Here is a 23,658-nt window from a genome sequence, read left to right on the forward strand (position 1 = left end):
GTGCCCCTGTTATTTGTTTTTAAAGTGTATTTATTTTGAGAGAGAGAGAGAATCCCAAGCAGAGCCCGCGCGGGGCTTGAACTCAAGAACTGCGAGATTGTGACCTGAGCTTGAAGTCAGATGCTTAACCCCCTGAGCCACCCAGACCCCCCACACCAGGTGTAATTTTATATCACGCTCTAAGTAAATGTGTTTGTGAAATTTTAATTCATTTTGCAGTGTGCATTTGTTAATGTCCTGAAGAATCAGGGCCTGGCAGGAAATGATCACGGATGGTGTTCCAGTAGGCACGTTGTATAGAGGCTGAATGCCTCCCCTGCCCCCGGAAATGCTGGTTTAAAAGCTTGGCAGTTAGGAGACTTCATTAGGAAATTGCAGTGCAAGGCATGCCGCATAACCCGGACCATTTAAAGTCCCGTTTCTGTCATCAATGCCGCCACCAAAAAAGGAAGCCATCTAAGGTTTAGCCTTTATGTGTGCCCCAAAGGCCCATGGGCAGACATTTCCTCCCCCTGCAGCGTGACTACTGGATCTTTCTCTTCCAGCCGCGCTGGCTGCCGTGTGCAGGCCTGAATCTAACCACGTTGCCCTGCAGACACTTTTGTCTTCACTCCCTGTTGCCTCCCACCTGCCAGTTCTGTATTCCCATTTAAATAAGCAGGGCTCGGCTTTCTGTTCCCATCCCATGACTAACCTGTGACAAAGTGCACTCCTTCCATGGTGATATCCATTCCGTTGATTGACCCGGACAAGGAACCTTCCAACTCTCTGATCACTGACCCATCAAATACTTCCCAGTAAGCAATCTGGAATTCAGAAAAAAAGCAGCATTAGGCAGGACTCAGCTCGGTGGAAGCATCCGTGTGCGTGCTAAGAAAAAGATAAGAAAAAGACGATTCTACTTTATATAGAAGGCGGCAAAAATACACCCTGGGATGATATATCGGCTGAAATTATAAATAGGCTCAAGCAGGGGGTGGAGAAGCCATTTTAATATTTTCAGCGTTGGTTTTTAAATCTGCATTCTATTTAGAGGGAGGTGGATCTGCCAGGAGGCCCGGATTGTGGCAGAAAGTGCTTTTGGTGAGAGTAAGCACTTGGGGGTCCGAAGCATAAACTGTAAAAGAAGGAAGAAAACAGCCATCATGTCCACTCCCCCACTTCGGCTCTTAGAGGAGGACCACACGTCAGGCGTGGTGGAAGGCAGGCCCCCCTCTCCAGCTGCTTGGGGAATGAGGGGTCCGGAGAGTTCTGCAGGCACCGGTCCCTGTGGCTGATGCCCCCCCCCCCCGATTTGCAACTTTCTCTTCTGCCTCAAAGCAGTGAAACATCCCACAGGGTGGGGTCCAGAGGCAAACTGGTAATATGGTCCCCTCCTGGGGAGGCGAACTAGGTCAGGGGGGGTCGGGGGTGGGGGGCTCAAGGGAGGGAGATTTTTCTCTGAATATATTGCTTTTATAGTCTTTGAACTTTGAAACTTGTAAATGTACAACCGATTCAAAAAGAGAATTTCTTTCCGGGCACCTGGATGGCTCCATTGGTTAAGCATCCGACTCTTGATTTCAGCTCAGGTCATGATCTCATGGTTGGTTGTGAGATCGAGCCCTGCTTTGGGATCCATCCTGGGCATGGAGACTGCTTAAGATTCTCTCTGTCTCTCAGCCTCTGCCCCTCTCCTGCGTGCTCTCTCTCCCTCTGAAAGAAAGAAAGAAAGAAAGAAAGAAAGAAAGAAAGAAAGAAGAAAAGAAAGAAAGAAAGAAGGAAAGAAAGAAGGGAGGAAAGAAAGAAAGAAAGAAAGAAAGAAAGAAAGAAAAGAAAAGAAAGAAAAGAAGGAAAGAAAGAAAGAAAGAAAGAAGGAAAGAAGGAAAGAAAGAAAGAAGGAAGGAAAGAAAGAAGAAAAGAAAGAAAGAAGGAAAGAAAGAAGGGAGGAAAGAAAGAAAGAAAGAAAGGAAAGAAAGAAAAGAAGGAAAGAAAGAAAGAAGGAAAGAAAGAAGGAAGGAAAGAAAGAAGGAAAGAAAGAAAGAAGGAAAGAAAGAAGGAATGAAAGAAAGAAGGAAAGAAAGAAGGAAGGAAAGAAGGAAGGAAAGAAAGAAGGAAAGAAAGAAGGAAAGAAAGAAATAAAGAAAGAAAAGAAAAGAAAAGAAAAGGAAAGAAAAGAAAAGAAAGAAGGAAAGAAAGAAGGAAGGAAAGAAAGAAAGGAAGGAAGGAAGGAAGGAAGGAAGGAAAGAAAGAAAGAAAGAAAGAAAGAAAGAAAGAAAGAAAGAAAGAAAGAAAGGAGAAATTCTAAACAAAGCCCTTGACCAGGATTTAGGAGTGTGAACCTAGACATGCATTCCACCTCTTTCTCTTGTCTCGTGTTGACAGAAATTTGCTATATTCTAGTCATTACTCCAGGAATCTATATTCCTCTGAATTTAGCTAGAAATTGTGTATGCTATTTTAAAAAGGTTTTTTTTTTTTTTGGCTAATTTATTAATTTCTATTGATGCTTGATTGCTTTAACAAAAAGTCATTTTTGTAGGAAAAGCATAAAGGGGTGTAGAAACATGCCCAGATCCTCATTTCTCGGGAATCACATCCACGTAGGTGGGTAGCTGGTGTTTGATTACCTGCTCTCTTGGCCAAAGCCAAAGTGGCCGTCTTCCAGGCAGCCTTATGGCACCTCGGGCTTTCTCTCTACCTGGGATGGTCTTCCCTGAGAGCTAAGCATGGTGAGGTCTCAACTCAAATGTCACCTCCTTAAAGGAGGCCTTCGCCGACCATCCTAGCTAAAGCAGCTTCTGTCCACCCAGCCGGGATTCCGTAACCTATTGTTTCCTTTTTATCCCTTTCACCATCTGATGTCATCTTTGTTCACAGATTGCCCACTGTTCATGGACATGTTCGTTTACACGTGTCCTGGCCAATCTATCCCCTCCCGCCCGCCATAGCTGCATAAAGGTGGCTGGCTCCATGATGGCAGGGAACTTGTCATGTCCCCAGCCCTGATGGCAGTTGTACTGACTTGTGATTTATGCTTGGAATATTCTGGTGAAAATTCCCCAATGAGGACAGTAAAGTGTTTCAAGTCTCATAACCTGAACCCTGGAATATGGGAAATATGACAAGAATCTAGAAACTTTCTGAACCATGTATAATAGCATTTATGGTGACGTCATGATTAACTTCCTAATATCCTTCTGCCCCAGTTCCAAGAGGAAGGCTACTTAAATCAGAAGTGAAACACAGGGTTGACGGGGCGGGCAGACGTAGCCCAGTTTGGGTGGACAGACACAAAGAAGGCCAACCTACAGAGACCAGAGTGAGGCAGAGCTCCGGGCCCCCCAAAACATTCTGTCTGCATCAGACAAATCCTGGCCGGCACCAGGCGGCATTTCTTGGATTTTTTATGACACAGTGTCTTCAGGACAGTAGTTCCCAATCATCTGGGAACGGGAAAAAGCCCCATTCCTAGATTCTGTCTCTCACGCTGGGGGAGCAGAGAGAGGGAAACACAAAATGTTGTATTTTTCCTACAATATTTATATACTTTTAACTCAACTTTTTCTGTAGCTGGTGAAAAAGATAGCTACACAATCTCTTCTTCAATGATCTCAAAGTCATCTCAAAGTCTGAATTAGGCGACCCCAAATCCAGTAATTGAGGTGCAAGTTAGACAAAGACCTCGCTGATCAGACATGGGGGGGGGTGGGTAGATGACACAACAGCCTTTTGCTTGCTCCAAGAGGGAAGGTTCTCCCCAAAAGAGACACCAGTCCCTACCCAAGGACGTGGACTCCCCAGCTAATGATGACACAGAGGGGATGAGCAACGAGGAGCTCTATTATCATTCAGTTTGAATGTAGCCCAAGGACAACTGGTTTGGGCAACGCCATCCTGGCCTCAGAAATCCCCTAATAATAATTACCAACGCTTACCGAGTAGCTACCGTGTGCCAGGCCCCCTGCTATTGGCCTTACATGGCCTTACATGGCCTCAGAGTCACGCTCACCGCAAGCGTGAACCGAGTGGTGTCATTTCCACACTACAGACAAAGAAGCAAAGGCGCCAAGAGCTGATGCGGCATTTCCAAAGTGGCGCCGCTGATCGACAGCAAAACCGTGTCTGAACTCGTGGGGCTCGACTCCAGAGCCTGTACCCTCAGCCGCAACACTTCGCTGCTTCTCTCACGTGCCAGAAGGACCCCGACTCTTGTCGGGAGGGCTTACCTTTCTGTCTGTGCCACTGGTGATGATCTGGAACTCTTCGGGGTGGTAACAAACACACCGGAATAAGGTGTTTGCCAGGATCATCTGATTCCTCCGAAGACGCCTGAAAACAATTAGACGCAAAAGCTGTGAAGCTTGACTTTCCCTTCCCTAGAAAATGCATTTACTCTTCAGCCTGGATTTGGCACAAGCTTGGATTGGGTTGGTTGATCTAACCCAGAGATACTTCCCGCTACTCTGCCCGCTCCACTTTGGAGTCCTCCCAATGCACCTACGGGGCCTCAGAAGATACCGGGCGGGCCCTTTTCCAAAGACAAAGCACAGAACTCCGGGGGAAGCCTCAAGTTCCAATGAGAACAGAAGAGGCTGAATTCGGAGTCAACCTGCTGTCTTGCACACAAGCCACCGTATTCTTGAGGCCGCCATTTTGAGGCCAAGTTTCCCACCACCTGAGTGGCAGCGTGGGGGGCAGCTTTTCCAACACGGATATTCTTGAGCCTTCCCTGTGGGGATTTGGATCTAGCAGGCTGGGAAGAGGCCACAGATGGGCAATTTCCATCAGCGTGCCAGTTGACTGTCATGTGCGAAACAGTTTGGGAGCCACTGCCTGAGACACCGTGCTGACAAGCACGTAAATATTGCTTCTCCTTCCCTGGGAGATGGGTGGCCATCTCCCAGGCTGGGCTCTACGGGCTAAAAAGAAATGCACGCCCTGCATAGTTCCTTCTCACTATGGAACTTTTCAAATGTGGTATCTGGGCTGACGACTGTTCTTTAGAGATTTTGGCACAAATTAACCAAATAGTCCCGCCATACAACAGGAAGGCTTCAGCAATTTGAGGTGGTCACAAACAATCCATGGAAATATGTTTAGACACATCCTCCCTTCTAGTTCCGTATTTTCCCAGGGGGGAGTTCGGGTGTAGGCTAAGAACCCCTGCAAGCGTGGTCCTTGAACCAGGGGCATCCCTGGGGGGCTGGTTAGAAATGCGGGATCTTGGGGCGCCTGGGTGGTTCAGTCAGTTAAATGACAGACTTCAGCTCAGGTCTTGATCTCACGGTTTCTTGGGTGTGAGCCCCGCGTTGGGCTCTGTGCTGACAGCTCAGAGCCTGGAGCCTGCTTGGGATTCTGTGTCTCCCTCTCTCTCTGCCCCTCCCCAGCTTGTTCTCTGTCTCTCCTTCTCTCCACATAAATAAATAAACTAAAAGAAAAATGCAGAATCTGAGGCATCCCCTCTGGACCTTCTGAATACAAATCTACATTTTCACAAGAGCTCCAGGGGCTTCAAATGCACATCAAAGTGAGGAGACACAAAGGAGACAGAGGTTTTGTTTTGTTTAAGATTTTTAAAATGTTTATTTATTTTGAAAGAGAGAGAGAGCATGAGAGGCAGAGAGAGAGGGAGACACAGAACCCAAAGCAGACTCCAGGCTCTGAGCTGTCAGCACAGAGCCCGATGTGGGGCTTGAACCCATAAACCATGAGATCATGACCTGAGCTGAAGTCGGACAGCTAACCGACTGAGCCACACAAGCACCCCTGGTTTTTGTTTTTTAATATATGAAACAAAAAGTGTTCTGCCTTTGCCTTAATTCCCACTCTCTTCTCTGCAATCTAGAATGTTCCATATTCTTTTGCAATATATATATCCATATCTCCATTTAGGTCTCTTTTCTCCCACTTCTGGACTTATTCAAGTCTCTCTAATGCAGTCAGATACAGAGGCAAGGCATCTTAGGAGTAGTAGAGGTGTGCTGGGTGAGGGGAGGGTTAGGGGAAGAGGGTCTAATTCTAAATAAAAACACAGGGGCGCCTGGGTGGCTCAGTCGGTTAAGCGTCTGACTTTGGCTCAGGTCACGATCTCCCAGTTCATGAGTTTGGGCCCCGCGTTGGGCTCTGTGCTGACAGCTCGGAGCCTGGAGGCTGCTTTGGAGTCTGTGTCTCCCTCTTTCTCCGACCCTCCCCTGTTCACACTCTGTCTCTCTCTCTCTCTCAGGAAATGAATAAACATTTTTTTAAAAATCTAAATAAAAACACACAGCCAAATGCTTATAGTTAAAAAAAAAAAAAAAACGCCCTTGAAAATCCTTTGCGTGGCTCCAACAGTAAGAGTTCACATGCTTTGGTCTAGTTATCTTGGAGTTGGGTGCTCTTACGGGGGCTGTGACAGGCTCCCAGCATCAAGAGGGCCCTGGGACCGGGGCTGGCTGAGGGGAGGGGCTAGACTCACACCACCCCCCCTCTTCCACCCCTCATGGCAAGCTCATTCTGGGTTCCACTGCACAGAACAAGAGAAACTGCCTGCATCATTACTTCCCTTCTCCCTTTTTGGGGGAGAGGGGATTCTTAGAATTGTATTTGCATACGTTAAATCATGCTTCGCCGTACGTGTCCAGGAAGCTACTTCCCCATGCATCCAGAATCTTCCAACATCCAGCTTTTCCGGGACACTGCACCCTTTCTACCAGCATCTGTAAACCCTCAGCAGGCACAGAGGAAAATGGCTTCAGATGAACATCCCCTTCCTGTTGCCTCAAAGGAGATCTCTACCCTTTGTTCAGATCTTCTCTCAGTGAAATGCTGGAATCACTGGGTTTTGGGTCAGATTGTCCTGCCACAGCTACTTACACAAGGTCCCAAATGATGCAAGTGCCATCCGTGCTGGCTGTGACACACTCCAGGTTGTTGTTCTTCACCCTGATGCAGGACACAGAGGATTTATGCTCCTTCAGGGCCTCCTCCAGCTTCTGGGTCTGGCAGCCTATCTGCCACACCCTCACCTGAAAGCCACAAAGCACAGGCTTTCAACACAAACTTGGGACTTTGGAAGGGATTAAAAACAAACAAACAGGGGCGCCTGGGTGGCTCGGTCGGTTAAGCGTCCGACTTCGGCTCAGGTCATGATCTCACGGTTCGTGAGTTCGAGCCCCGCGTCGGGCTCTGTGCTGACGGCTCGCAGCCCGGAGCCTGCTTCGGATTCTGTGTCTCCCTCTCTCTCTGCCCCTCCCCCGTTCATGCTCTGTCTCTCTCTGTCTCAAAAATAAATAAACGTTAAAAAAATAAATAAATAAAAAATAAAAACAAACAAACAAACAAAAACTCCGTGAGCTTTGCCACCTCTGCTGTGCTTGACTTGTTTTTGTAAATTCCCTGCTCTGATCTCAGTTGAGTGGGGTGGGACTGCTGGGAGCAGGAAAGTCCTTCCACGGAGCCAGGAGAACACTACCAATGATCCTACACTTGGATCTACTTTCAAGGCTGAGAAATTTACCAGACACCTGCTGCTACACCAAGTGAAATAACAGGTCTGCTCATTTCTGCTGAGCACCGCTCTCAGATATCTGGTGCCCCCAGGAAATCTCCCGGGGACCCAGAGCCGTATTTAAAGTTCACATCAGCTGCTCAGGGTTAATCATTTCAAATCGATGGGTCTCAGCCTCATCGGAGCCAACACCCACTTTCTACGGCAAATATTTTCTGACCCTCTCCCCCCCCACACTCTACTATCCTGAAGTGAAATTCATAGGTCATAGGTCCTACACACAAAATTTCAAAACAGTCCATATGATGCCCTACCTGTAATAAAAAGAATACGTAAGAGGAAAGCTATTGTATGTCCTGTGATAAACATTCTGTCACAACTGTACCAGAAAACACAATAGTGTAGCCAGATGCTTATACTTTCTTACAGTGAGTATGTTGGACTTGTAAAAAAAAAAAAAAAAAAAAAAAAAGGAGAGAGAGAGAGAGAGAGAGAGCAGAGGTTATCTTGTGTAAGTAATAGGAGACAACACAAGAATAGTAGGTCCTGGTGAACCCCCGTCCAGAAACTAGCATCAGGGTAAGTCATAACAGACTTATTTGTACCTGAAAGAGGAAAATAACCATAAACAAAGCAAGAGGAACATTCTAAGATACTTCCTTAGTAAGGCAGATGAGGAGGCATGAGGTTTTCCCAAATGAGCTGTGCCACATTCATTTCTCTGGTGTCCAAATAATTGCCCGTGTCCTGACACAGGATGAGATAATGATTACTGCCAGAGAAAATGAATCTCTAACTTCGTGATCCCACTACATCGGGAGGCACACGTTCGGTCTTTAGCAAGAGTAATACTCAAATTTTCCAACTACTATGGTGGGGGCACCGGCCAAACAGCACCCAGGCCTGGAATGTGGGGTGTTCTGAGTATTAGCCCTTTGGTTATGGGATTGCAGGGGGGTTGGGGTATGTTTGGGGCAGGGGAGGAGCTAAGTGGTGGGACTGGGGTCTTTGCAACTCAGCCAAGGCCATTTACCAATGAAAATGGAATTACAGGTGCTTGAGAATTTCAGGAACTGCTGAACTCATAGCACTGCACACCCACTGACCAGCAGCCCTGGTCTCCAGCACTTGACAAAGACCTTGGAGACTATGTCTTCTGGAAGCAGGGTCTGTAAGAGCTGAGGAGGGGATGGGAGCAAGGGCTGACATGGTGTTCTGAAAAGGTTTCTGAACAGGGCCAAAGGCAATGAATTTGTCATGTGTGATTTCCTCCGGCAGCTCTCCACAGCTCGGGCTCAGGCACCTAGAAGCTGATGGTCTGGCACAAGCCAAGTTTGGGCATCAGCAGGGCAGGTGCCTCCAAAGGCCGAGGGATCAAGCAGGATACTGATAGTGTCAGCAACAGTGTGGTTGAAGAGATGGGGGAAGGGATCAAAGCCCTTGCGGGGCTGGTGGGCAGACAGCTGGGGAGGCTCCGGGGCCAGATGCGTCTATGGAGCACCTGCCCCGTGGCTAGCCCACACGGAGATGTGCTGGGAATGTAAAATATGCATCAGATTTCGAAGACTTGGTGCAAAATAGTGTGAAACATCTCATTGATTGGAGTATTGTTATCTTCCCTTTACACGTAAGAAACCAAAGCACAGAGAGGTTCAAGAGCATGCCCCAGGTCACACAGCCGGGATGGGGCAGAAGTGAAACACGACTCTCGAACTCAAACGCTCAGCCACAAGTCTGCTTGGCCCAAACTCTGCGGAAGGCCACATCAAGATGCTGTCTCTTTCTTCTCCCTGACAGGTTATTCCTACATTAGCATGAAGAAAGGAAAGGAAATGTCCTATGTTGAGAAAGGAAGGCTTTGGGGGCAGGAGACAAGTTGGGGAGTGGGGAGGGGGCGCACTGAGGTGAACGTGTGGGTGGAAGGTATTTAAGGCTCGTCCAAATGATGGAAGGGAAGGTCAAGTGTACCAACTTTAAAATAACAGTCAAATATCTGGGTAGATGAAAGAAATGATTCTAAAAATAGCATCTCCTTAAAAGATAAGATGAAGACAATTTATGTAACTATAGTCTTTGAAGGAAAAGAACAAGTATTCCAAAACTCTGGCCAAACACCAACTTGGATTCGTGGCTTCATGCCATACAGAACGCTTCATGTCTGTATCTTAAATGTTCTTTTGTAACTAAATATAGCTCTCTGTGTGTTTGTATTATTAGAACTTTCGTTTATGATGTATCTGATAGGGTTTCTTCAAAAATCTTACTTTGGTCCTGCCTGACTCCTAGTATAGGTCAAAAAAAAAAAAAAATCAAGTCCGTGGCCTCTTACAAGGAAGGCTGTTGGTCGGTCTACACCTAGGGCTCCTGTAAAAAGATTCTGCTTTCAAGAACAATACCTCCCCTTCCCCACCGCCGCTGATGACCCTTTTACAGTCACTGGTGGTAGCGATAGCTGTCACTCCGATCCTGTGGGCGTTGTTAATGACATACATCAACCGGCCCGTCTCTGGGGCGAAGGCTCGGATTCTACCGTCGTCCCACGCTGGCGTGGAAGGGGAACAAAAAGCAGGCAGCATCAGTATACTCCTACTCTCTGTGAAGGCTGTAGCTCTCATAATCACAAAGGAGTCAGGACTGGGGAGCAGTGGTGGTGACGGAGGAAAGAGACCAGTCTCCCACAACTCCCTGGAATCATATCCCTCTTTCCTCTGACTCCCCAAACCGGCCACACCTGGCTGGAGGAAATGGCTGGCTTGCCTTAGTTGAATCTGCCTCTAGCTGCACCCCATCCCAGGAGAAAACATTTTTATGGGGGGTGGGGGGGGGGGGAGAAAGAGGCCATTTCCCACCTCTCCCAGCTCTCCCGGAGCTGCAGATCTTGTACATTTGATTGGCTAGCTGATACTGCACCTGGGATGGGGAATTTAATATCTCCAAACACATGTTGGCTTCCTACCCTTCCCTCTTTAAACCCGATGCTCCTTCCCCAACTCCTGCCATCTTTCCCATCTCAATAGAAGTTGCCACCATCCATCCAGTTGTTTAAGTCAAGAGTTTCAGTCATCCTTGATTCCTCTCTATTCCATCCACCCAACTCCACCCAACGCAACCCAACATCCATCAGCAAGCTCCACCAACTCTAGAGCTAAAAAACATCCTGAATCTGGCCACTTCTCAACCCTTCCGCTGGGCCTACCCTCATCCAAGCCACCAGCATCTCTCTCCTGGGTTGTTGTAACAGCTTCCTCCTTGGCCTCAGACTCTTGCTCCCTTCAAGGAATGACCTATGCAGGGGCCTGGGTGCACTTCTTAAAATCATGTCGACTCCCTGATCAAGAAAGTTCAAAAGGTTTTCTCACTACACTTACCAATTCAACTCCTTTATCCTCCATGGTAACTACTTTCCACTCCCTACCTAGCTCCTCACCTTCTCCTACCTCTCCCTCAACCGTGACCCCCACCCTACCCACTGAGCTCCAGGCACACTGGCTTCTTTCTGTTCCTCAAATACTCTAAGTGATTTCCCCCCTCAGGGCCTCTGCCCCTGCTGTTCCCTCTGCCTGGAATGCTCTTCCCCCAGGTCTTCATGCGGCTGGCTCCTTCTCATCAGCCTTAGTGTCACCTCTGGATCTTTGAAATTTTCAATAAAATGTTCAAGGTAAATCCCATTTCAGCAAAGACTTGAGAAGAGAGGGGGTGAAGGGAGTGAGTCACGGGGCCCCCCGGTGAAAGAACAACCCAGGCAGATGGAATGTCCAGAGCGAAGGCCCTGTGCACCGTGTGCCTGAGGGATAGCAAAAAAGCAAGCGTGGCCAGAAGGGGTGAATGGTAAGAGACAGAGTCAGTGTTAAAAAGGTGGAGGTGGGGAAGGAGAGAAGGTCACAGAGGGGCCTTGGAGGCATCTGCAGGGATGTAGGAGTGAACCCTAGAAATGGCACGATCGGACTCACATCTTGAAAAGAATTTACTGGCTTCTGTGTTGACTGCAGACTGGGGGAGAGGGGTGGTGGGGAAGAACAGAGGTCGGGAGCCGTGGAAGAAAGCTGCTCGGATAATCTAGGGGATGGTGGTGGCTGAGACAAGGGAGGAGATGAGAAGTAGTCTGAAGTGAAGGCCATTAGAGGGAAATGCTGTAAGCCAGGAGCTCCCGGTGGTGGCTGCTGTGTGGGAAGACATGCCCGAAGGAGAAGCCAATGGAGAGGAAACAGAACCAGGGAAAGAGGGGCTGAGATGGGCTCCTGATATCACCACTACAACAGCTACTCCTAAAGATACTCTTAACTCTTCCCTGATGTGAACACACGAACTTAACGTTTTGACCACTGGGGAAATTTGCTTAGGATGTGAACATAAGATGATATTGAGAAATTATTATTTCATGGCAAAATATTATTTTTAGGGATGTACACCAAAGTATTTAGAGGTGGACTGTCATGGCGTCCGTGCTTTATGTTAAAATGCTTTGGCGTGGAAGGATCAGCTGAGTGAAAAACGAATTCCCTTTGAGGCATAACACAGTTTAAGTCAGGTTTTTAATCTCTCAAATAACCAAAGGGGTTGTTAACATAGGTGCCCGCGACTCGCCGAGGCCTCAGATCCGTTTGGTAACCGAATTGCCAAATCCCCCTACTGGAGAGAAGGCTGCACGCTATATGCAGACATTTTGGGGGAAGAGAAATTGCTCTTTGGTCATACGGAGCTCAGAAAGCCTCCCGGCGGGAAGGGAATTCTAAGGAGGGGCTGGATTAGAAGCAAGGAGGGGCGGGCTAGACCACGGGGCGCTGCTCCCGGGTTTCCACCCGGAGAAACCGGCGTTGAACGAGAAGGCCAACTCCCAAAGCCACAGCCGGCACCCACGCCAAAGCCCGATAAGGACTACATTGCCGGAAATGATGTCAACGGTGCCGGAAATAACGTCAACGGTGCCGGAAATGACGTCAACGTTACCGGAAATGATGCTCTTGCCGTCTCTCATGAAGTCGATGCCGTGGCAGGTCATATTGGGCACGGTGATCCGCAGCAGCTCCCGGTTGGATAGTGTGTGCCACACCCTGATGTCTTTCTTGGCACAGGTGGCAAACAGCTCGGCGGTGCCACTGCAAAGGAGCCACGGCGAGAATAAAGAGGTGCAGCCATACACGACGCATACTGTTTCTTAGAGGCACGTTTGACTCGCCAATGTATTGCACGAGGATATAGGGAAGGACGCCTTTTAGGCTCCACGTATCTCAAAGTCTGATGGCCTTACAGAAACCTTGTGTAAAATGGCATTCAATGCCCACACATCACCTGTGGGCCATCTTTTGTAGCCCTTTCCCCGGGAGGATGGGTTGGGAGGAAGTCGCCCAAAAGGAAAATGTCAATTTCAAAGTCTTTAAATGTCCTGGTGGACAGGAGATCAAATGGGTCTGTGGAATATTGATATTAAGACAAGCTAAACAAAACTTCTCCTGTAAAGTAGATAGTCGTTAACAATTTCAAAGACAAAAATGACACGTGTGCTAGATTGCATGCCTGCAGATAACCTAAAGCATTACTTTGCTTGGTTGTGAGAAAGTATGGGGCTCTGGACAAGGACGTGAACCCAGAGCGATTGGTTTGTCCGCATTTTTTTTTTTTAAAGGACAACTTGTAAATATAGTGAAAAACGCCATGATGTCAAAAATTACAGGTTATTCCAATTTGGATCAGAAAAAGAATACTGGGGTAAAGCCCACCTGCTTTATAGATATGAATTTATAGCTACAGCCTCTGTGGGGGCTGAGCTAACTTCTAGATACAAGGGCTTCTCAAGAAATCTCTACATTTCGTCAAAGGCACATTCAGGAAAAGAGAGTCCCTCTCCCATACACTTTGGAATTAATAAAAAGTGGATCTTTTCTGTATACTTAGCTTTGGGGCTTGGAGAAAAACAATTATGATATGGGCTAGAAACAATTATAATGTGGGCTAGTTACTTAGAAAGAGCGACTGCTGGAGGGGTGCCTGAGTGGCTCAGTTGGTTAAGCATCTGACTCTTGATTTTGGCTCAGGTCTTGATCCCAGGGTTGTGGGATCAAGCCCCTCATCGAGCCCTGCATTGGGCTCTGCACTGCGTGTGGAGTCTGCTTAAGATTCTCTCTCACTCTTCCTCTGCCCCTCTTCCCCTACTCACATGTGCTCGCTCTCTCTCTCTCAAAACCAAACAAATAAATAAATAATAATAATAATAAAATAAACTAGAGAGGCTTTATATAGGACACTGCCTTCAGTGAACGACCCCCTCCTGTGAGGAAAGTGAGGTTTTAAAGAGGCATATGGACTCCTTGTGAAAATCAAATATCACAGAATGGGCACACCTAGAGAACTTTCCAAACTCTTCCTACCCTTGATGGACAGTCTACTTTTTCAGGAGTCTAGTCAAGACATTAGCTCTTCAAGGAGCAGACTGTCCCTAGTTTAGGATCTGAAAGGTTAAGTTCCAGAAACAAACAAACTGATTGGATTGACATGGCGTATCAGGCCCATGTGCCTCCCGTCTAAAAGCCCATAAAATAAAGACACAGATAAAGATGACAGAGAGAGGGGTAGAGGTAGAAGATGTAGAAGTAGATATGGGAAAGCAGGAGAGATTACCGTCAAATAGGCCAGAAATATTGACGACAAAGAGAAATCAGCCAGATAGAATCTGCGAAGAAACAGAACTGGAGAGAAATACAGAATATTAAAATCACGAATAGACGGTACTTCTTGTAATGTTGGGAGCAGTGAAGCCACACTAACCTTCCCACAGACAACAGTTATGAACACTGGATTGAATTCATGACAACAGGGACCCCGAATCCTAAAGACAATGAAGACATTTGAAAGTAAACAGAAATCAAGGAGTGTTCGCTCTTGTAAAAGGGCAACCGGAAAGGGTTCAGAATCATTACTGTGTTGCTGGCTAATTCGAAGGTTAGCCAGCAGTAGCCACACAAAAAGGTGGCAGAGAAACCGTAGCCTCACCAGCTACAGATATGCAGAGATCAGAGTTAAGGCCTAGAAAATTAAAAGGGGAAATCGTGGCAGCAAGAGACCCACCGGGATAAAACCTAAACTCAGATTATCAACACTGCCCAAATTCCCATCTGGTAGCTAAATTCTAGGTGCATGGGAGAACCCCCAAGAGGAAGAAAAAGCAGAGACCAGAAGGAACTCTACTTTTCTTTTCTTTTCTTTTTAATTCTATTGATTTTTTTTTTTTTAAGGATTCTATTTTTGAAGACAGAGCTATATGGGATCAACCTAGGAGGGTTTTTTTTTTCCCCTTTTTAACTGAATACATTCACCAACTGTGTTCAGCTTGAGTGGCAGAAAGATGGACCTTACAGGCTTAACATATCAGAAGCCAGGGCCTGAGGTCATAAGAACACCTGGAAACTAGGGGAAAATCCCCAGAAGCAAGGAAACCATGGAGAGGATAAGTTTCATCTCTGCACAAATCCTTGGGAGGATGCTAAATTACACAAGCCCACGGGCTTGCCCAGAACCTGTACAAAAAAGTAGCCGTGGGAAGCCATGAAAATGTCAGCTGCTGCATTCTATGAGAAAGATAAAGTTTGCAGTTTGAGTCCAGGCCAAGAATCCTCAGAGAATACTACAGAATTCAGAGTTACTGCATTATATGTAGATGTAGATATGTATGCAGATATACATGTACGTAGATAATATGTCTGTAGATAATACATATATGTCGATAATATGCATTACCTATTATGCTGAGTTTTCAACAAAAAGTAATTAGACATGCAGACAAATAGGAAAATACGAGTCAAGAAAAAGGCAGTCAAAAGAAACTGACTCCAAGTAGATCAAGGTATTGGATTAACAGGCAAAGACTTTAAAGCAACTATTTAAATTGCATTCAAAGTATTAAAGGAAACTATGATACCAATAAATTAACAAATAGGTAATATCAACAAAGAACTAAAAACTATATTTTATTATACTCATAAATTATTATAATATATACTTATGACAAAGATTTATGACTCTTTTAAAACAAAAATTATAATTTTGTATCAATGGGTTAATAATATGAATAGGTAGGTATACATGAAAACAAAAGTACCAAGAATAAGAATGGGGGTAAGAGAAGTTGTCGCAAAGTTCCCAGACTGCATTTTACTTGAAGTAATTCAACATTAACTCTAAGCAGACTGTGATATGTTAAAAATGTACATCATCATCCTTAGAGCAGCCATTAAAAAAAATTAATGCAAAGACATATAGGTAGAAAGCCAACAGAGCAATGAAAATGTAACACTAACAACATTTGATTAAAGCAAAAGGTGGAGGGCGCCTTGGGGGGCTCAGTCGGTTGAGCGCCCGACTTCGACTCACGTCATGATCTCACAGTTCGTGGGTTTGAGCCCCGCGTTGGGCCCTGTGCTGATGGCTCAGAGCCTGGAGCCTGCTTCGGATTCTGTGTCTCCCCATCTCTTGGGCCCTCCCATGCTCACGCTCTGTCTGTCTCTCAATAATAAATAAACGTTAACAAAATTAAAAAAAAAAAAGCAAAAGGTGGAAAGAAAGAATAGAAGAACAAAGAACAGATGAGACAAAAGAAAACAAATAACAAAGGAAGATTTAATACTACCAGATCAAAAATTACATTAAGAGTAAATGGACTAAGCATTCTAAATAAAATGTAGAGATTTTTAGACTGGATAGAAAAGCAATAACTAATTACATGCCGTTTCAAGAGAAGAACTTTAAAGATACACTATATTGAAAGTAAAAGTATTTTGTAAAATATATACGAAGAACAACAAAGCTGGGATGAATACATTAATATCTTATTTCAAATCAAAGAGAATTACTGGAAATGAAGAGGGTACACTTAATAATGATTAAAATGTCAATACATTAGATGTGCATATATATATATGCTAATGTACACACACACATACACACACCCTTCAAAAATACATGAAGCAAAAACTGACAGAAATAAAGGAAGAAATCAATGTTCACTGCTTGAGGCTTTAACACACTTCTCTCAGTTAAATGATAAAACTATTGACAAAAAAACTACTAAGGATAAGCTATGTGTGACAGTCACATTAAAAGGTTCCATAGAGAAAAAAATATGACCTCCAAAATACACAATGAATTGTTCCATTTACATGAAGGTCAAAAGCAGGTAAAATGAATCTATGGGGCTAGAAGCCCAGGTAGTGATTCTCTTTAAGGAAAAGGGTAAGGGTAATGATTGAAAGGGGTGTTTTGGGTGATGGAAATATTCTATTGTTTGACCAGGTGGTAGTCCTATAGGTGTGATATTTCATTGAGGCGGTTACTTATGACTTATATACTTTCTGTAAGTATATTTCAATACAATGTTCATTAAAATACTTTTTATACCTAGCCACATTATCACTGAAATCCGAGGGTAAAACAAAAATATATTCAGATAAGTAAGGACCAAATTTTCTACACACAGACTATCTCTGAAAGAATTACCATCCCCCACCCCTTCCCCCATGAACAACATAGAAAAAAATCAAATAGGGAGATGTGTGAAAGAAAAAGAGGGTGATAAAAGCAAAAAACAAAAGTTATAGTTAAAGCTAAAAGTAATTATTTGTAAAAGATAATAACTATATAATCTGAGTCTAATTCTAAACAATGTTATCATCAGAGACGGTGAGAGGGAAATAAAATATGCCGAGACTCTTGCTCCTTTGGAAAATATGATATAAATGTTGGTTAACTCTAGTGTTTGAAAGAAAAATAATTTATATTAGAAATTCAAGGGTAAATCACTAAGTGAATAAAAACAAAGTGAATAGTTTCCAAGTCATGGGGATCAGGGGAGGGGAAGGGAGGACCGAAAAACATGATGGCCACACAGCAAAAGACAAGAAAAGTAAACAAGAAAAAAAGAAACTTTGTTAAATAGAAAATATCTATAAACTCATTTGACATAAATAAGTACGAACAGATCGAATTCTACAGAAGACCAAGACTTACCTAAAATTAAACAATACCAATAGGTTGAAAAAAAGAGACAGTTTCTTTTGCTACAATGCATGTTTCTGTAATGTGTATTAGCTCATATGCAGTTGGCAAAGAGGCACGTGATGGCAGAATATTGCAGAAGTTGCTTTGGTTCATACATATTTTCCCCCAATATATCAATGCTTTGGCGTACAAAGTAATAGCAGCTGAAAACAATGTACATTAACACAGATGAATCAGCAAGGAGAGGAAGCGTGTGTTCCCTTACATGATGCTCATTTACCCCACGTCCTTCCTCTGGGCTGTTTTCTCCACAGCTGGGCGGGGGGAGGGGGGAGGGAGCAAAGCAGGAAGAGGGTAGTGACTCTTGATAGGTTTCTTTTGGGGATAATGCGACGTTCTACAATTAGATTATGGTGATGGTTTCACAACTCTGTAATACGCAAAAATGATTGAACTGCACACTCTAAATGGGTAAACTTTATGGTAGGTGAATTATATTTCAATAAAGCTGTTTAAAAAAAAGGAGGTGGGGAGAAAAAGAAGAGTTACAAATCCTGTATTCGAAAAGATAGTTGAAAATCTGCTCTTATAAAAGGCCCCAGGGGCCAAATAATTTTTACCAATTGATTCTACCAAGCTCCTTAGAAAAAAGAGGAAAACAGTGAGATGGAAAGAAGATGACCAATCAGTTTTATTTTTTTTTTTAATTTTTAAAAAATTTTAAATGTTTATTTTTGAGAGAGAGAGAGAGAGAGAGAGAGAGATCGATCTGCAAGGGGCAGAGAGAGAGGGAGACACAGAATCCGAAGCAGGCTCCAGGCTCTGAGCTGTCATGACAGAGCCCAATGTGGGGCTCCAACCCATGAATGTGGGGCTCAAACCCACGAACCGGGAGATCATGACCTGAGCTGAAGTCAGATGCTTAACTGACTGAGCCACCCAGGCGCCCCTGACTAACCAGTTTTCCAAAAAGATCCCCCTGGGAGGAAGCACGAGCCATTTTCACTCTTAGAAACATTTAGAAGAGCCCACTTTCAAGGACTCAGGGAACCCAAAGCACATTTCATGATCGTGAGCAAATTCAAGTTTTGCAAATTCAAGTTCATGCTGAGGAAGGTCAGAGCAAAACCTGTCTGATCAGCTTTGTGGGATGAATGTTGCCAGAGACAAAATGTATTTCAAAAGCAAATCATGGCAAACGACTTTTTTTTGATGTCACAGCTGCTAATGGTTGTTTGTTTCACTTGTTTTGTGTGGGATTTAGCAAGAAATCCAGAAGATCACCAAGAGGTCCAGGAGACCTCCTGAGGCCACCACCGTTAAGTATGCCCAATCTAAAAGACCCAGTTGAAAGAAGTTTGAAAAAAGGCACTACTAAGGTTTCTCCAGACAGCATTGCGAAAACAGAAATGTTTCCCTGATGGGCTTATTAGAAAAGCCAACATTCAAAAGAAGCCCAAATTTCTTTTTTTTTTTTTTTAATTTTTTTTTCACTTTTATTTACTTTTGAGACAGAGAGAGAGACAGAGCATGAATGGGGGAGGGTCAGAGAGAGGGTCACAGAATCTGAAACAGGCTCCAGGCTCTGAGCTGTCAGCACAGAGCCCGACGCGGGGCTCGAACTCACGGACCGGACCGCGAGATCATGACCTGAGCCGAAGTCGGCCGCTCAACCGACTGAGCCACCCAGGCGCCCCAAAAGAAGCCCAAATTTCAATTGTGAAAACAAATGTAGAGACGTGGTGAAGGTAATAGAAATAATTATTGTTAAGAATTCTTATTAAATAATAAGAAAATACCAGTATTGTATTTATAATTATTACTGTAATTTATGATATTAAATTACAATTGCTATTAAGATAACTGACTCTAATCGAAAACCTTAAGGACAAAAAAAAAAATCCCAATTATGTTAATGGATGTTGAAAATGCATTAACATGATAAAACTACACTTCCTGGCACACTGTGTCAGACCTCCATGTTTTCATTGATGTTAGGAGCAAAAGTCCTTTGCTCTTCTACTTACAATGGAAAGACAACGTCCTGGACAGCTTCAAAGTGACAGGTTGCAATGAGAGTCTCTTTGAAATCCGTGAAGTTGACCCGATAAATGTGGGATTCTTCCGTTCCTACAAAAAAGTGGTGTCCTTCCCCTCGAAGGGTGATAGAAGTGATGCCACCTTGTAACTGGATTTTCCTTTCAAGAGAAGCAAGAAGGTGGAGTCACTCAATCAGGGAGTATTTATTACAGAGGATACAAATCAGGCATATGACCTGGGACATAACTTCAGGGAGGTGACGCGATCGGAGAGGCAGGAGTGACTCACAATATTGGGTGCCCGTGGTCAGCAGAGGGAGAGGCCAGCATGGTTTATGATAGTCGGGGGCAGAGGAGGGGGCTTCCTCAGCAACAGAGAGTCTAAAATGGGTTGTGAAACACTGGCAGGATCTGGATAGAGGGAACATTCCAGGCAGGCAATGCGCACAAACCACCATGGCAGTCGAATACTTTATTAATGCCATTTCTGGGAAGTAATCCTAAAACTGGGGGAGGGGAGAAGCCTTGATGTCAAAGGATGTTATTATAACCTTAACGAAAAGAGAAAAAAGTTGGAACTATTTAATAATAACGGGATGGTTAAATCGTCTATGGGACGGCAACTTCTCAAAGATATTTGCCTAGCCAGTAAAGCCATGTTGAAACGTTTATGGAGTATATGTATATTTTACCACAGTTTTTTAAAAAACAGTAATATTGAAAATGTTGATGATGCTCGCCTCAAGTAAAAATAAACCAGAAAATAGAATTTCATACACAAAATAAGTACAATTATTTCAAAATGTGTACGAAGAACGCAGACCGGGAGAAGTAACAAGATGTTAGCGGTGACTATCTTCACCAGAACTTTCAGGGACTGTTTTCTCTTCTTCCCCATTTCAGATCCTTCTGTTTCCCAAATGTTTAACAAGTATGAACTTAAAAAAAAAAAAAAGAGCAGAAAAATGAATGAGGCCCTAAAAACCCAATCTTGCTCTGCAACCGATTTAGTTTTAACAATCAGAATGTAACAGGGGTTCTTGTGCAAGGGATCAGCGTGGGAAACGCAGTGTTTCACAAAGATCCATTTGTTGGTGGGATGCAGAACGGTTAATGAAGAAAGGATTGACCCCAAGTCACATGCCGGATTCTTCACTAACTAGATAGAGCTCTGCGACTCTGGATACATCGCCAGAAATCCCCGGGCCTCAGTCCATTCAACCGCAGAATAATTTCTCCTCTGCAGGGTCTCAGTGAGGATTAGAGATAATGGAGGTCATGTACATGAGGCCATGGAGGGCAGCCAATAGAAATACTGGCTATTGGCATGTGGGCTCCCTAGAAGACAAGGTGAAGGCCAGGGCTATGTGGGGTGAGGCCAGGGGTCCCTGAACTCTGGCAGTCTGCTTCATCATAATACCTTCCTGACTTCTCACGGGAGCTACTTTCTTAACCCACGAAAACCCAAGGAGGTAGAAATTACCGCATCCAAGGGGAGGCTATCCTGTCACACGAGGTTAGTTTGGAGGCTTACACAGCACAGACCCTGTAATAAGTGCCTTGAATCTAACCATCTTCGTTACAATGGGGACATCACGTCTGTGTATTCAAAACAAGGTGTTAGAAAACTAGGGGGTTCATTTTTTTATACTCACTCCATGTATCCAGAGTCTAGCCAACGCTGCCCTGGAGTAGCCTCCCTCTCTTAGTCCCCTTCACACAAACATAAAACCGGTCCCCATATGTTCTCAAGAAGACCTATCCGGGGGGCACTGAATTTAAAATTGCTACCTGTCCCCTCTCTCTTCAAACCCTAGTCCCCCCTTCCTGTATCTCCAACTCCATTTGTCTCCACGGTTCTCACCAGCCTTCAATACGATGTAATTCCTTGTTTACTGTGTTACTGACCGTCTTTTCCCTCCTGCTGCAACACCAGCTCCATGAGAGCAGGGACTTTTCCCTTCATTTCTGTTTGCTTTGTTTGTTGCCGTACCCCCAAGTGCACCCAGAATAGCACCAGGTACCTAGTGAATGCTCGGCACAGATCTGTCCGAATGAAGACAGCTGATGCACTTCCTACAATCCTGTAGCTCCCTTGGGGCTGTGCCGAGGCCACAGGGAGCGTATCTGGGACCATCTGATTTTGCTGAAACTCCGTTCAAGTTCTGCCTCTGCCCCTCTGCCCACTACCCCCGTGGGATCGCCCCCTTCTCTGACGTCCTTTGTAACATATCTATAATACGTTTTACTTTATCTGGACTATGAGATTTGTGTATACATATTATCTTGTATTCCGAGGACTTTTTCGTACGTGTAGAACTTATCCCCAAACCAGACTCTAAGTCCTGGAAGGACAAAGACCATATCTTACTTTCTTTATGTTTTAATAGCATCTGGCACACTGGTTTGGACAGAGGGGCTCAATGAACACCTACTAAGGACAATGGATAAAGTTTTCTTGCGTTTCATTTTAATTGGATAATCCATAAAGAGTACATGGTGGAGTATCTACTACAAAGAAGTAGCTGGTGAAGGTTGGCTATTTGTATCAAGACTTGTACTCAAACGAATAGTAGTAGTCATACCAGCAGAGTGCCTGACGCGTAATAGGTACGCATGGCATCAGAAATTCTACTGAATACGCAAATTTTCAAAGTTTGAAATTTGAGGTTATTGGCTGGGTATCTTTATAACCGCGTCTTATCTGCCGTCATGGTTCCATGTATCAAGTGAAATCATAATTTATGTGTTTATTAGAAGGGCAGTATCCCCCTTTGGGTCATCGGGGGCTACTTTGTCTCGATTCAACACGAGCTATTGTCTTTTCACCGGCAACGAAATCATCGGTTGTGATTCCAACCGCTCGTTTTCACAGTAAGATGCAACTCTTTTACCAGATACGACTTTGCCAATATCTCACAGCCCCTGGCTTTACGCAGACCTCCCGCTGGTGGGTCTTTCCCCATCCCAACCCCATGGAGTCTGGAACTTACTTGATGGGTTTGTAGCTGGGGCTTTTACAGAAGACCAGCAATCCGGCTCCGGAACCCACCAACAACCCCCCCATCTTCAGGCACTTGATGGTGGACACTCCCTGTTGGGGGAGAAACAGCACTGAGAGAAAGGCCAAATGGTTTCATCGGGAAGAGTCAGTGTGTGGCCTGGGACGAGGGATGGCCAGGGGGTTATGTCAGTGCTGGCATGTGTTGTCTAGAGAAAGCTCATGAAGGGATTGCCTGGGATGCACCCCTGGGCTGGACACAAGGGCCCAGTGCCAACAACGAGCCTACGTGCCGGAAGTAGCCTTCCCGGTCCGGCAAGGACCAAGCATGCTTCACCAAACTTCCTCCCTGTAAAGCCAGCTGTGCGTTTTGAATGCATCAAACATAAATACTTTACATCCACTCACATGGAGTGAGAGCAGGAGATGGAAAGACAGCCACACAAGCAGCCACTGTTTTCACCAGAATTTAATTCTTTTTTTTTAATGTTTATTTAATTTTGTGTGAGAGGGAGAGAGAGAATGTGTGAGTGGGAGAGGGGCAGAGAGGGAAGGAGAGAGAGAATCCCAAGCGGGCTCCACACTGTCAGCGTAGAGCCCGACGCGGGGCCCGAACCCACAAACTGTGAGATCGTGACCCGAGCAGAAGTCGGACGCTCAACCGACTGAGCCGCCCAGGTGCCCCCAGAACTTAATTCCTACACTTATAACTCTTATAACCCCTCATTGTTTGGTGACTATATTTTCTGAACTAAAGCATGCAGTATATAACCTTACCAACGATAGGACGTATTTAAACTCAAAGCCATCTTCGAAGTTTGGGGAGATTGGATGGTTATTTTACAGCACCCACTGTGAAGTTCTGATTTTAAAATGTGTATGACCAACATTTCATGGTAAAGCTTTCGGTAATAGTACAGCTAGTGACTTTTTTCAGGCTTGTCTTAACAAACTTTGACCATCATAAAACAAATATCATGTCCCTTCGAGTTACATTACGTTGAGTTCTGCCTGTTCTGGTTCAAAAAGCATTTCATGTTGGAGAGGAAAAAGCAAGGTTCCAGAACATGAAGGCATGGAGCAGAATTATGTGGCTCCCCCTCCCCCTGTCTGGCTGCCCCAGTTCCAGAAGCACTGTGGGAGGACAAGTCAATAAATGC

General features: G+C 44.9%; 1 protein-coding gene across 1 annotated transcript in view; it reads right to left on the minus strand.

Moving 5' to 3' along the window:
* The window catches only part of CFAP52 (cilia and flagella associated protein 52), a 44,392-nt gene that overhangs the window by 1,240 nt on the left and 19,494 nt on the right, over nt 1-23,658 (minus strand). Inside the window, exons 7-13 of the mRNA XM_047090127.1 lie at nt 22,491-22,591; nt 19,486-19,656; nt 12,419-12,567; nt 9,868-10,013; nt 6,838-6,989; nt 4,209-4,311; nt 695-806 (exon numbers count right to left, since the gene is read on the minus strand). Coding sequence (XP_046946083.1) covers nt 695-806; nt 4,209-4,311; nt 6,838-6,989; nt 9,868-10,013; nt 12,419-12,567; nt 19,486-19,656; nt 22,491-22,591 — 934 coding nt within the window. The remainder of the gene's footprint in view (nt 1-694; nt 807-4,208; nt 4,312-6,837; nt 6,990-9,867; nt 10,014-12,418; nt 12,568-19,485; nt 19,657-22,490; nt 22,592-23,658) is intronic.

The sequence above is a fragment of the Lynx rufus genome, unplaced genomic scaffold, assembly GCF_022079265.1.
Source record: "Lynx rufus isolate CCGP_SWC_20201006 ecotype Redwood Valley unplaced genomic scaffold, mLynRuf1.p SCAF_28, whole genome shotgun sequence".
NCBI lineage: Eukaryota > Metazoa > Chordata > Mammalia > Carnivora > Felidae > Lynx > Lynx rufus.